This window comes from Oncorhynchus mykiss, chromosome 27 (assembly GCF_013265735.2).
Source record: "Oncorhynchus mykiss isolate Arlee chromosome 27, USDA_OmykA_1.1, whole genome shotgun sequence".
In the NCBI taxonomy this organism is placed as follows: Eukaryota; Metazoa; Chordata; class Actinopteri; order Salmoniformes; family Salmonidae; genus Oncorhynchus; species Oncorhynchus mykiss.
Window position 1 is genome coordinate 19,744,016 of NC_048591.1, and position 15,316 is coordinate 19,759,331.

Consider the following 15,316-nt stretch of genomic DNA (forward strand, 5'->3'; position numbering starts at 1 on the left):
TATCTAGGACTCTTAGTTCTACGCTTATTAGCAGCCCTCACAGTCTGCGTCCTATAACGGCAAAGTGCAGACCTGACCCTCTTCCAGGTGCGCTCGCAACGTTGGACAAAAGCCTGAGCGGAGGGGACGCTGGACTCGGCGAACTGAGATGAGAAACAAGTGTTGGGTCCATTCTTGGTCGGATTCTTCTGTTACGGTGCGTGAATGAGGACCCAAAAGCGAATTAACTTAAACAGAGCTTCTTTAATTACCAAACATAGGTAGGCTCAGACGGACCGGCAGATTCCGACAGGACAAGACAAGGTTACAGCAAACATGACGACAGTCTGGTTCAGGCATGAAACACAACAAACAAGAATCCGACAAGGACAGGAACAAAAACAGAGAGAGATATAGGGGACTAATCAGAGGGAAAAGGGGAACAGGTGGGAGAAGGGGTGACGAGGTAGTCAAGAGGAGACAAGGAACAGCTGGGGGAAAGCGGGGGAGAAAAGGTAACCTAACAACGACCAGCAGAGGGAGACAGGGTGAAGGGAAAGGACAGAGACAAGACACAACATGACAGTACATGACAGTACCCCCCCACTCACCGAGCGCCTCCTGGCGCACTCGAGGAGGAAACCTGGCGGCAACGGAGGAAATCCTCGATCAGCGCACGGTCCAGCACGTCCCGAGAGGGAACCCAACTCCTCTCCTCAGGACCGTACCCCTCCCAATCTACGAGGTACTGGTGACCACGGCCCCGAGGACGCATGTCCAAAATTCTACGGACCCTGTAGATGGGTGCGCCCTCGACAAGGATGGGGGGGGGGGGGGGAAGACGAGCGGGGGCGCGAAGGACGGGCTTGATGCAGGAGACATGGAAGACCGGGTGGACGCGACGAAGGTATCGCGGAAGAAGAAGTCGAACTGCGACAGGATTAATGACCCGAGAAATACGGAACGGACCAATGAACCGCGGGGTCAACTTGCGAGAAGCCGTCTTAAGGGGAAGGTTCTGAGTGGAGAGCCAAACTCTCTGACCGCGACAATATCTAGGACTCTTAGTTCTACGCTTATTAGCAGCCCTCACAGTCTGCGTCCTATAACGGCAAAGTGCAGACCTGACCCTCTTCCAGGTGCGCTCGCAACGTTGGACAAAAGCCTGAGCGGAGGGGACGCTGGACTCGGCGAACTGAGATGAGAAACAAGTGTTGGGTCCATTCTTGGTCGGATTCTTCTGTTACGGTGCGTGAATGAGGACCCAAAAGCGAATTAACTTAAACAGAGCTTCTTTAATTACCAAACATAGGTAGGCTCAGACGGACCGGCAGATTCCGACAGGACAAGACAAGGTTACAGCAAACATGACGACAGTCTGGTTCAGGCATGAAACACAACAAACAAGAATCCGACAAGGACAGGAACAAAAACAGAGAGAGATATAGGGGACTAATCAGAGGGAAAAGGGGAACAGGTGGGAGAAGGGGTGACGAGGTAGTCAAGAGGAGACAAGGAACAGCTGGGGGAAAGCGGGGGAGAAAAGGTAACCTAACAACGACCAGCAGAGGGAGACAGGGTGAAGGGAAAGGACAGAGACAAGACACAACATGACAGTACATGACACTCTGACCATGAGAAACAAGATTCTCCGGTCTGATGAAACCAAGATTGAACACTTTGGCCTGAATGCCAAGCGTCACATCTGGAGGAAACCTGACACCATTCCTATGGTGAAACATGGTGGTGGCAGCATCATACTGTGGGGATGTTTTTCAGTGGTAGGGACTGGGAGACTAGTCAGGATCGAGGGTAAGATGAACAGAGCAAGGTACAGAAAGATCCTTGATAAAAACCAGCTCCAGAGTGCTCAGGACATGAGACTGGGGCAACGGCTCACCTTCCAACAGGACAACAACCCTAAGCACACAGCCAAGACAGCGCAGGAGTGGCTTTGGGACAAATCTCTGAATGTTCTTGAGTGGCCCAGCCAGAGCTTGGACTTGAACCCGATCAAACATCTCTTCAGAGACCTGAAAATAACTGTGCAGCAACGCTCCCCATCCAACCTGACAGAGCTTGAGAGGATCTGCAGAGAAGAATGGGCTGTACTCCCCAAATACAGGTGTGCCAAGCTTGTATCGGCATATCCAAGATTCGATTCTGTAATTGCTGCCAAAAGGGCTTCAACAAAGTACTGAGTAAAGGGTCTGAATACTTATGTAAAATGTAATATTTCAGTTTTTTTATATAAATTAGCCCCCAAAAATAAAAAACTGTTTGTCATTATGGGTATTGTGTGTAGATTGATGAGGGAAAAAAAACAATTTAATCAATTTTAGAATAAGGCTGAAACGTAACAAAATGTGGAAAAAGTTAAGGGGTCTGAATATTTTCCGAAAAAGCACTGGATGCTGAGCAGTTTCTCTCTTGGCAGTGCTAATATAAAGTGGTGTGCTCTTAGCGAACATATGCACTGACAGAGGAGGCTGGTGGGAGGAGCTATAGGAGAATGGGCTCATTGTAAAGACTAGAATGGTATAAATGCAACGGTATCAAACACAAACTTATGGACTCCATTCCAGCCATTACAATGAGCCCATCTTCCTATAGCTTCTCCCACCAACCTCCCCTGGCTCTGCACTACAAATACAGACGGACAGTGACTTGTGAATTTACATTGGGTTAATATCCCAGAGATTTCCACACGATATCAGCACAGCACCACTGGAGTAGGACAACACATTCTCTAAATCCTGACATGTCATAGGTCTTATTAAACTAGCTCTGAAAAACCTGCCTTACTTTATGAAACATAATCCCACTGTCAGTAATCTTCCCTGTGCTCAGGAAAATTCAGATTATCGGACTTTAATAGACACCGGTTGGTACACCATCTACACTGACGACAAGTACTCACTGTTCTATCAAACCCCATCCTCTCATCACGTAAGATTATTTGGATGAGATTAGAATGTCATCCTCCGCTAAGAACAGACTGATTATAATAAAATAGGAAATGTACTAACAGAAAATCGGATTATTTCAAGCAAATTTCTCTCCCATGCATTGACTGTGTGGTGTAAGGTTTGACTGAGTAGGACGACAGATACCTTACAACAGGGGGGAAAAGGAAGACACCAGTACCTTGTTGAGGAGTCAGTGGTGCCGTCTGGCCTGCTCCATATGCTCCTAGTAGACAGACAAACGTTTAAGAAAAAGTATTTGGAGTTTGGAAGGGATGAGATGATTTTTGCTAAGGGTGTTTCATGTTTAAAATAGCATAATATAGAAGAATCTTGAAAAACTTTGATCAGAGAGTTTTTGGATAGAGAGTGAGAGAGCTGAAGACCATTTCTTCATTGTGCATTGGAACACACAAAGCAACCAAAACACACTTGTTCAGATAGATAGAACACAACCAATGGAAAGTGGCTGTGTTTTGGTGCGTCATGAACTAGGATGATCAGTATGGGTCTATTCTCAGGACTCTCTCAAAACAAGTTTAGTCATAAGCACACTATCGATCTGATCAGAAAACTGCAGACATCGCATAATCACAAGGGGATTTTCCTCATTTAATGAGGTGCTTTGGCAATTACATAATACAAAACTTAAAGACTTTTGAAGAAAGTACAATTACGGTTTAACATTATCTGATAGAGTATCAACCACATACTTTTACTAATACTGCAGTAGCAAAAGACCATGTTTTGGTCTCATTACTGTCTGTGTAAACCAATAGTAAACAAGTAATAGATATCTAGTAAACATATAGCAAATAGTAAACAAGCACACTGCAAGGGTAAAGCGTTCACTGATGCCAGAAATAACATTCGCCATCTGTATCTGTTTTGTCAGTGAACAGTCTGCATTTCAGACTAGACAGGAATATGCAGCAGAGCTAATTAAGTCATCCAAAAAACGTTTAATTATTCCCAAGGGTGGTCACACCATTGAGACATCCTGAATTAAATTATGACGTTTAATCATGTCAAGTGTAAGAAATTGTAAAAGAAAAAAGCCTCTAATAGAGATTTGGTTCATTTCAGATATAATGCTAGACATCATCATGTTGCCAGACAAAAGTCAATGACAATTCAAATTAACTCTATATCATCAGTAATAATAGGAATTGGGACCTTTCCATTTTAACCTATAAATTGAGGAGGTTACCAGGAGTGTTTGATGTTTTCTGTGTACAGTATTTAGTCAGACACCAATTGTGCAAGTTCTCCCACTGAAAAAGATGAGAGGCCTGTAAGTTTCATCATAGGTACACTTCAACTATGACAAACAATGAGAAAAAAAAATCAAAAAAATCACATTTTTCATGAATTTATTTGCAAATTATGGTGGAAAATAAGTATTTGGTCACCTACAAACAAGCAAGATTTCTGGCTCTCACAGACCTGTAACTTCTTCTTTAAGAGGCTCCTCTGTCCTCCACTCGTTACCTGTATTAATGGCACCTGTTTGAACTTGTTATCAGTATAAAAGACACCTGTCCACAACCTCAAACAGTCACACTCCAAACTCCACTATGGCCAAGACCAAAGAGCTGTCAAAGGACACCAGAAACAAAATTGTAGACCTGCACCAGGCTGGGAAGACTGAATCTGCAATAGGTAAGCAACTTGGTTTGAAGAAATCAACTGTGGGAGCAATTATTAGGAAATGGAAGACATACACGTCCACTGATAATCTCCCTCGATCTGGGGCTCCACCCAAGATCTCACCCCGTGGGGTCAAAATGATCACAAGAACGGTGAGCAAAAATCCCAGAACCACACGGGGGACCTAGTGAATGACCTGCAGAGAGCTGGGACCAAAGTAACAAAGCCTACCATCAGTAACACACTACGCCGCCAGGGACTCAAATCCTGCAGTGCCAGAAGTGTCCCCCTGCTTAAGCCAGTACATGTCCAGGCCCGTCTGAAGTTTGCTACAGAGCATTTGGATGATCCAGAAGAAGATTGGGAGAATGTCATATGGTCAGATGAAACCAAAATATAACTTTTTGGTAAAAACTCAACTTGTCGTGTTTGGAGGACAAAGAATGCTGAGTTGCATCCAAAGAACACCATACCTACTGTGAAGCATGAGGGTGGAAACATCATGCTTTGGGACTGTTTTTCTGCAAAAGGACCAGGACGACTGATCCGTGTAAAGGAAATAATGAATGGGGCCATGTATCGTGAGATTTTGAGTGAAAACCTCCTTCCATCAGCAAGGGTATTGAAGATGAAACGTGGCTGGGTCTTTCAGCATGACAATGATCCCAAACACACCGCCCGGGCAACGAAGGAGTGGCTTCGTAAGAAGCATTTTAAGGTCCTGGAGTGGCCTAGCCAGTCTCCAGATCTCAACCCCATAGAAAATCTTTGGAGAGAGTTGAAAGTCTGTGTTGCCCAGCAACAGCCCCAAAACATCACTGCTCTAGAGGAGATCTGCATGGAGGAATGGGCCAAAATACCAGCAACAGTGTGTGAAAACCTTGTGAAGACTTACAGAAAACGTTTGACCTCTGTCATTGCCAACAAAGGGTATATAACAAAGCATTGAGATAAACTTTTGTTATTGACCAAATACTTATTTTCCACCATTTGCATTATTTGCAAATAAATAAATTAAAAGTCCTACAATGTGATTTTTCTGGATTTTTTTTCTCATTTTGTCTGTCATAGTTGAAGTGTACCTATGATGAAAATTACAGGCCTCTCTCATCTTTTTAAGTGGGAGAACTTGCACAATTGGTGGCTGACTAAATACTTTTTTGCCCCACTGTATGTGTGTAATATTTTGCACCATGCTTGTAAAACATTAAAACCTGATTTTCATGGTCAAAGCATGGTCAGAGTAGCTATCGGATTCACAGAAGCTACAGTATAAGTGAGAGTAACTAGCATCTAGTGACTACGCCGAGAGAGCGAGTGAGAGAGAGAGAGAGAGAGAGAGAGAGAGAGAGAGAGACTTACATTCCCAGCATCACCTCAATTCTTTTATTTTCATTGAGTGCTTAGAGCACTCAATGTTCCCCATCAATTAATTTAATGAGGGGAAACTAAACCAGGTATGGGGAAGTTGGCTGTTCCTTTCAATTGTTTCTAGATCTGTTCCCCTCTCTCTTTCTCTCCCAGATGTTAGCTCTAATACCAAAGCAACAGGCCGGAGGCTGCTTGTCTGTCTGTCATTCTGGGTTACCTGTCTGTTGACAATTCAGCTTTAGTCCACCTCCTGATCCAGGCAGAAATGGGGTGAACATGGGCAGTTAAAGAGCCACCAGCGCGTGGAGTAAGGTTGAATTTTTGTTGTTTCGATTTTTGTTTTGTGTTGATCTTTTGTCAGTACAGCAGGAAATGTAGAGAGGGAGACAGATAGTAGGGGCATAGACAGAGGGTAGCCGAGACAAGGCTCAAACCCCTGTCACCAGGGGGCAAACAGTATGTGGTCCGGATAAGGGATCAGGTTAATTTACATCTATTATCTTGATGGTTATGTTGAGTGGCTAGCTTATTTGACCTTGATATAACTGTTGGTGACTATTTCTCAGTATTTAATTCAGTTTGCAAAATGATGTCAAGTTTGCCAAAAGTCTAAACTTATGGCCAATCGACACTTTTCTACATTTACTGTAAGTGAATGATTGGCACATGCTTACAAAGGGGAACTCAAACTACTGAAGTGAATGCCCTTGCTTCCTCTGTCCTCCCTGGACAGTAAAGATGAACAGATATTAACAACTATCAACTTGGTTCTACTCTAAGCTCTTTTTGTTCTACTTTTATCTTCATAGTTCCTGGGTCACAACATCCCATTTTCTATAAAAGCATACTGTACACACACTGCATCTGATTTTCACAGATCGAGGTTCTACACGTTACCTGGGTAGGGTTGCAGTGGGTAGCCGCCACCTTGCTGTGTGTAACCCCGTTGTTGTGGGTAGCCACCTTCGTAACCTGGGAACACACCAGCACCTGCAAGGGTAACACAGCAAAAATGTACAAAACAACAACTACAAACACAACAACACTATACGTATTCATTGTATACATTTACAGTGCCTTGCGAAAGTATTCGGCCCCCTTGAACTTTGCGACCTTTTGCCACATTTCAGGCTTCAAACATAAAGATATAAAACTGTATTTTTTTGTGAAGAATCAACAACAAGTGGGACACAATCATGAAGTGGAACGACATTTATTGGATATTTCAAACTTTTTTAACAAATCAAAAACTGAAAAATTGGGCGTGCAAAATTATTCAGCCCCTTTACTTTCAGTGCAGCAAACTCTCTCCAGAAGTTCAGTGAGGATCTCTGAATGATCCAATGTTGACCTAAATGACTAATGATGATAAATACAATCCACCTGTGTGTAATCAAGTCTCCGTATAAATGCACCTGCACTGTGATAGTCTCAGAGGTCCGTTAAAAGCGCAGAGAGCATCATGAAGAACAAGGAACACACCAGGCAGGTCCGAGATACTGTTGTGAAGAAGTTTAAAGGCAGATTTGGATACAAAAAGATTTCCCAAGCTTTAAACATCCCAAGGTGCACTGTGCAAGCGATAATATTGAAATGGAAGGAGTATCAGACCACTGCAAATCTACCAAGACCTGGCCGTCCCTCTAAACTTTCAGCTCATACAAGGAGAAGACTGATCAGAGATGCAACCAAGAGGCCCATGATCACTCTGGATGAACTGCAGAGATCTACAGCTGAGGTGGGAGACTCTGTCCATAGGACAACAATCAGTCGTATATTGCACAAATCTGGCCTTTATGGAAGAGTGGCAAGAAGAAAGCCATTTCTTAAAGATATCCATAAAAAGTGTCATTTAAAGTTTGCCACAAGACACCTGGGAGACACACCAAACATGTGGAAGAAGGTGCTCTGGTCAGATGAAACCAAAATTGAACTTTTTGGCAACAATGCAAAACGTTATGTTTGGCGTAAAAGCAACACAGCTGAACACACCATCCCCTCTGTCAAACATGGTGGTGGCAGCATCATGGTTTGGGCCTGCTTTTCTTCAGCAGGGACAGGGAAGATGGTTAAAATTGATGGGAAGATGGATGGAGCCAAATACAGGACCATTCTGGAAGAAAACCTGATGGAGTCTGCAAAAGACCTGAGACTGGGACGGAGATTTGTCTTCCAACAAGACAATGATCCAAAACATAAAGCAAAATCTACAATGGAATGGTTCAAAAATAAACATATCCAGGTGTTAGAATGGCCAAGTCAAAGTCCAGACCTGAATCCAATCGAGAATCTGTGGAAAGAACTGAAAACTGCTGTTCACAAATGCTCTCCATCCAACCTCACTGAGCTCGAGCTGTTTTGCAAGGAGGAATGGGAAAAAATTTCAGTCTCTCGATGTGCAAAACTGATAGAGACAGGTGGCGCTACAAAGTATTAACTTAAGGGGGCTGAATAATTTTGCACGCCCAATTTTTCAGTTTTTGATTTGTTAAAGTTTGAAATATCCAATAAATGTCGTTCCACTTCATGATTGTGTCCCACTTGTTGTTGATTCTTCACAAAAAAATACATACATACAATACATACAAAAAAATACATATCTTTATGTTTGAAGCCTGAAATGTGGCAAAAGGTCTCAAAGTTCAAGGGGGCCGAATACTTTCGCAAGGCACTGTAGTCTACATTTAGCTAGGGTTACATACCCTACTGTAGCTTTGGCCACAGACTCAACTTATGCATTACTTTTTTCTGAACAATCAGCCCAGAACACAACCAGTCAAATGTCAACATGCAGTATGAACTGAGAGGTCATATGCATTATGTATGCAAATTTACCAGGCCAGTGTGTTTTTGCAAATATTCTAGCTACAGTATTTATCAAAAGGCTAATGGTGCTGAATTCTCTTTGGGAAACAACATTTGCATACAGTATTAGCAAAGTTGTACCATATCTGATAGCACGAGAAACAGGCAGTATGTTGTACTGTGGGATGCTCTGCTCTCTGTGTCAGTGAATATTTGACCAATGGGAGGTGGATAATAGCCTGCAGGCATTGGCTAGTCTGTATCCATGGGGTCTGGGGCAGAGAGCAGAATCTCTCCACTGCTAGACCAGCGTGATAACACTCCAACCAAACATCAAGGGAGAGGAGGGGATGCTGAAAGCTCCACAGCCTTGGTAATACACTTCCAAGTATAATCCTGAACATAGGTCAAAACCCTGCCAATGTGTTAACATAAACCTACGACGAGGATGTCGATTAAGGCAGCCCACCGCACCTCTCTGATTCAGAGGGATTGGGTTAGATGCAGAAGGCATATTTCAGTTGAATCCATTCAGTTGTACAACTGACTAAGTATCCCCCCTTTCCCTTCCCATATGAAGACATGAATTGTGCCATGCTTGTCTTGCAATGCCTGACTTGTCATAGAAGACTTTCCTTCACAGTGTTTTGACAGTGGGTCTTAGTGGGGTGACACTGTCCTACTACCTACAGTGCATTCGGAAAGTATTCAGACTCCTTGATTTGTCCCCCACATTTTGTTACGTTACAGCCATATTCTAAAATGGATTACATTTCAAAATTCATCAATCTACACACAATACCCCATAATGACAAAGTGAAAACAGGTTTTTAGAACTACCTTATTTACATAAGTATTCAGATCCTTTGCTATGAGACTCGAAATTGAGCTCAGGTGCATCCTGTTTCCATTGATCATCCTTGAGATGTTTCTACAACTTGATTGGAGTCCCACCTGTGGTAAATTCAATTGATCGAACATGATTTGGAAAGGTACACATCTGTCTATATCCCACAGTTGACAGTGCATGTCAGAGCAAAAACCAAGCCTTGAGGTTGAAGGAATTGTCCGTAGAGCTCGGAGACAGGATTGTGTCGAGGCACAGGTCTGGGGAAGAGTACCAAAAAATGTCTGCAGCACTGAAGGTCCTCAAAAACACAGTGGCCTCCATCATTCTTAAATGGAAGAAGTTTCAAAACACCAAGACTTTTCCTAGAGGTGGCTGTCCGGCAGAACTGAGAAATTGGGGGAGAAGGGCCTTGGTCACCATCTCTACGGTGAAGTATGGTGGTGGCAGAAAAATGCTGTGGGGATGTTTTTCAGTGGCAGGGACTGGGAGACTAGTCAGGATCGAGGGAAAGATGAACAGAGAAAAGTACAGATCCTTGATAAAAACCTGCTCCAGAGCGCTTAGGACATCAGACTGGGGCAAAGGTTTTACCTTCCAACAGGACAAAGACTCTAAGCACACAGCCAATACAATGCAGGAGTGGCTTTGGGTGGCCCAGCCAGAGCCCAGATTTGAACCAGATCGAACATCTCTGGAGAGACCTGAAAACAGCTGTGCATTGATGCTCCCCATCCAACCTGACAGAGCTTGAGAGGATCTGCAGAGAAGAATGGGAGAAGCTCCACAAATATAGGTGTGCCAAGCTTGTAGTGTCATACCCAAGGAGACTGTAATCGCTGCCAAAGGTGCTTCAACAAAGTAGAGGGTCTGAATACTTATGTAAATGTAATATCAGTTTGTTATTTGTATTACATTTGCAAAAATTACAATAACCTGTTTTGTCTTTGTCATTATGGGGTATTGTGTGTAGATTGATGAGGAAAAACCACAATTTAATACATTTTAGAATAAGTCTATTACGTAACATTTTCTGGAAAAGTTAAGGGGTCTGAATACTTTCTGAATGCACTGAATGTGTGTGCATTTTTACCAGTTTATGAACATGAGGATGAAACCTCGCAGTTAACTTCAGTAAACTACAGAAATTACAGCAGGACAGTCAGTCTCACCTGGACTATAACCAGCACCACCCGCACCTAGGTTACCATAACCTATTGAACAGGAGAGAGTGGAGCATTACTGAAGAGTTGATATAGTTGAACAATTTCAAATACTATTTGAACCCATGTTTGCTGTTGAAATTGGCTACGCTGTAAGCAGGAACATCTTGTATACAATGACGGAGTCCTACTTCCAATTGCAGAGCACACGCTGTACCGTTATAGGCAGAGTAGGCCAACTCTTCAGAGGTCCATGCTGCTATAGTATCTCTAAACCTTCACTCTGCCTGTGACGGTAATCAGTCTCCACTGGTAGTGTTTGTTGCCTCATTCTTCTGTCTTGCCCTACAGCTCTCTCTGGCTTTGATATGACTTAAAAATCAAGATTTCTCACTACTTTTACGAGAACTCTACTCCAAAATAAAGATAACATCACTATGATATGTTGCTCAGATGTGGTAGTATATGTACATAAAAGTAAGAGTAAAATATGTATTAGTACAAAGCTGGGCTTTAAGTGTCAGGGTTTTTACCTGGGGGTTTGGGTGCTTTTTGACCTGCTCCTGCCCCTGCTCCCAGACCTTCACCAGTGGGATACCTCGCACCTGAAACATGAGACTGGGTTAGTTCTCATATAGCCTCGTACCAGGCCTCTAGTGGGTGACACTAGTCCTCCACTAAGAACATGACTGACATTTCACACACTAGATAGTTATTATCTGTAGCTTTATATGATCAGCTACTGTCGATGACAGTTGAACCTATCTAGCTAGACTTGGCAGTTAAAAACAAGGACAAGACATTTCCCTGGCTATGGTCAAGCTTTGTGTTGTTACAAAGCTACAACCACAGAACGTCCCAGAGGTCGTTGTTTGAGGTGGCATGAGAGTTTCAACGGTTTGGTTTGGAGAGGGTGTTTCTAGCTCAGTTGGCATTGGGGTTTCAGACACAGTCCCATTGGCATCTCATTCCTGGCTCTGGTGTCTGTCACAGTCACCTCTCCAATCGCCTCATTGGTCATAGGAAGTGCAAGTCAATTACATTTCCTGGACAACGGTCACTCTGAAAGGCCAGCTGGCCTGCTTCCCCTCTCTCATACATACCCTGTCCCTGTCCATAACCACCTTGACCATAACCATACGGGTATCCCCCTGAATCATGATGGAAAGAAAAGCAGCTTTATTCCTGACATGATGACTTCATTGCCTAGGGAACACCAGAAATTGTCTCAGCAAGATGTATGTAAAACAATGTTATACAGAGTTGACCTGAGGTAGAGAGTACGGAGTTACAATAAGCCATTGAAGTTATGGGATGGGGTTGAACTCAACATGTCTCTTTGTACGGCACCATTTTGGGGACATTGTGGATATTAATTGTTCAGTTACACAGAAAGCTTATTTATTTCCTAAGACCGGTACGAAAGTGATTCCATACCTGCACCACCACCTGCTCCAGTAAGAGGAATACCTGCTCCTCCAGCCACACCGCCTGCTCCTCCAGCCACACCGCCTGCTCCTCCCACAACTACAGGAGAGATACAAAACACAGTGAGTGAGATCATATACAGTGAGCTCCAAAAGTATTGGGGCAATGGATTTGAAATGATACAATGACCACGAGGTTAAAGTGCAAACTATAAGCTTTAATTTGAGGGTATTTTCATCCATATCGGGTAAATGTTCCGAAATTACAGCACTTTTTGTACATAGCCCTCCCATTTTAGGAGACCAAAAGTATTGGGACAAATTCACTTATATGTGTATTAAAGTAGTCAAACATTTAGTATTTGGTTCCATATTCCTAGCATGCAATGATCACATCACACTTGAGACTCTACAAACTTGTTGGATGAATTAGCTGTTTGTTTTGGTAGTGTTTCAGATTATTTTGTGTCCAATATAAATAAATGGTAAATACTGTATTGTGTCATTTTGGAGTCACTTTTATTGTAAATAAGAACACAATATGTTTCTAAACACTTCTACATTAATGTGGATGCAACCCTAATTATGGATAATCCTGAATAAACCATGAATAATGATGAGTGGGAAAGCATAAATATCATACTACCCCGCCCTCCCCCCCAAAATGCTAACCTCCGCTGTTATTGTAGTGGTGAGAGGTTAGCATGTATTGGGAGTATGATATTTGTGCGTCTAACTTTCTCACTTCTCATTATTTATGATTCATTCAGGACTATCCGTAATCATGGTAGCATCCAAATTAATTAATTTTGAGAAACATATTTTATTCTTATCCAATGTGCTGGAGTACAGAGCCAAAACAACAACAAATGTGTCACTGTCCCAATACTTTTGGAGCTCACCGTACTGTAGCTACATCTTTAATAAACACTTCTTATGGCACACTCTGACACACACCTGGATGTTTCAGGGGCTTGGCTCCAGGAAGTTGTCCAGCTCCTGCTCCGTATGGATCTGAGGAAATACAGAGAACATAAACGTAATTTGCACAGCCTATTTTTACTCTCTACTCAACAGTGACTGTAATGCAATATCACCAGGGATACGGACATGAGATTATATTAATGGACAAATACCTGAATAAACCAATTACAGTGATGGGGATTTAGTCTGAGTAGAAAGTAACCCAAGGCCGCACATGGCCATAGTGAATTAAGTTTGAGACTCCATTACAAGGATGCAGACAGAGAAATTGGCTTACTTCCATATCCTCCTCCATAGGGATATCCACCAGCACCTGTGGAGCAATATATGCCATTAAAACCCCATGGACATAACATATGGTTGGGTGTGGGGCTGTTGGATGGTTCACTGATCTGAATGATGGTCACTGATCTGAATGATGATCTGAATGTCACACTCAAGCTTGTCCTAGCTTGTCCTAGCTCTATCAACAATATTCTCTTCAACATGACCTTGTAATTTGATAGTGAAGACCTACAGACAGTGTGAAGCTTTTAAAGTGATGACATAAGAGGTTTACTGTAAGGTCAGCCTAGAGGTCAGAGTTCATGATCCAGTACATCTGGTATAATTCAAACTAGATTATTTGAATTAGGTTGTTTTCTTTCTTTGTCTAGAATACTAGTTTTAAGAGGCTGTGGTGGAATGGCCTCCTATCATCTCCTCCTATTTCCTTCTCTCCCCTCTCTCATACATACCCTGTCCATAACCTTGACCATACCGGAGTTGTCCTGCTGAATCATGACGGAAAGAAAAGCAGCTTTATTCCTGACAAGGGAGCACCAGTGAGTGGCTCCGTCAGGTCACGTAGCTAACATACTAATTCCAATAAAGCTAGCTGCTTCCTGCTTATATAATAAACTTTAAAATGTCTTAAAACATATCAACATATTACACCACTTATCCCTGGCCTGGCCATACAATCCTTTTTGTTTTTTTTATCAGACCTCTGATTTATTCATTTACAGAGAAGAGGCTAACACAAGCCAAGGTCATATCTCAGTGAAGTCATGCAGTAGTTTGAAATAAAAACAGATATGTGTGTGTGTGTGTGTGTGTGTGTGTGTTTGTGCGTGTGTGTCTGCTACTAGTGTAGAGATGATAAGGTTGTGGTCTGCTCTTCTCCTCTCTCATACATACCCTGTCCATAACCACCATACGGGTATCCCCCTGTATCATGATGACAAAGAAAAGCAGCTTATTTCCTGAAATTATGACCTCATCACCAGGGCACCCAAATGAATGGCTCCGTCAAAAATGTTAGTGAAGACAATAAATCAGAACATCCTAATGCAGATTCAGTCATGCAAGGGGCCTTTCAGGTTTAAGACCTCATACATTTATTTTGCGCTCTCATCTAGTTTAAGATTCTTTGTTGACCAATAGCCATACATCTGCCTCCATTTTATGTTCTAATCAAAATATGTATTTGAATGCTCAATAGAAATGTTTCACAAAGATATATATGCCTGAATTGTTTTCTTTTTGCCTCTAGTGAAGGAACTACCCAGCCAGCTGAGACAGTTATAACATATTCAACACATTCACAGGACTTCAGGTGTTACGCCCCTGAAAAAGGGGAGAAATAATCACGAGAGTGATATGGTGTTGTTTTCTCAATTAAACTTTTAGTGCAATGAGAAAAGACCGCGATTTCCCCGGGAATATGGGTGGAGACCAGAGCAATCGATCTCAGGCTCATAGATTAAGAGCATTTAGTAGATCACAGATTAACACTTTTAGGCACCACAAAATAAAGTAATCAATATAACGTTTACACATTACTCTCACAATTCGTACCCTTTGTACGCTTGACGGATTTGAACTTTAACACAATTATATGAATGTTATCAATCTCTATCAACTAATACTGAATGCATGATCTTTTTAACCTTAGATGTTTTAAGATCCTCACATACTATGAACTTACAAATACTTTTTAATGTATAACAGGTTATGAATATTTCCTTTAACCTGTCACACAGGCAGTTAAATTAATTTGAGATTGATGGTGCAGAACTGTCTATCATCCTGATGCAAATCGCTTCGCCCTAACGCTTTACCTCATACGGCATGGGTTTAAAA

The 15,316-nt window shown here is 42.4% G+C and overlaps 1 protein-coding gene across 37 annotated transcripts in view; it reads right to left on the bottom strand.

Annotated features, from left to right (window-relative positions):
* LOC110507708 (elastin) overlaps window positions 1–15,316 on the bottom strand; it is a 118,147-nt gene that overhangs the window by 17,822 nt on the left and 85,009 nt on the right. For 29 of the 37 annotated variants that reach the window (XM_036965341.1, XM_036965358.1, XM_036965357.1 and 26 more), the window contains 10 exons: window positions 14,372–14,401; window positions 13,930–13,965; window positions 13,470–13,505; window positions 13,166–13,222; window positions 12,219–12,308; window positions 11,885–11,932; window positions 11,315–11,386; window positions 10,791–10,832; window positions 6,864–6,956; window positions 3,127–3,171 (listed from right to left, as the gene is read on the bottom strand). In XM_036965341.1, the coding sequence (XP_036821236.1) occupies window positions 3,127–3,171; window positions 6,864–6,956; window positions 10,791–10,832; window positions 11,315–11,386; window positions 11,885–11,932; window positions 12,219–12,308; window positions 13,166–13,222; window positions 13,470–13,505; window positions 13,930–13,965; window positions 14,372–14,401 (549 nt within the window). The remainder of the gene's footprint in view (window positions 1–3,126; window positions 3,172–6,863; window positions 6,957–10,790; window positions 10,833–11,314; window positions 11,387–11,884; window positions 11,933–12,218; window positions 12,309–13,165; window positions 13,223–13,469; window positions 13,506–13,929; window positions 13,966–14,371; window positions 14,402–15,316) is intronic. The other 8 variants (XM_036965344.1, XM_036965339.1, XM_036965335.1 and 5 more) reach the window with 4 other exon arrangements.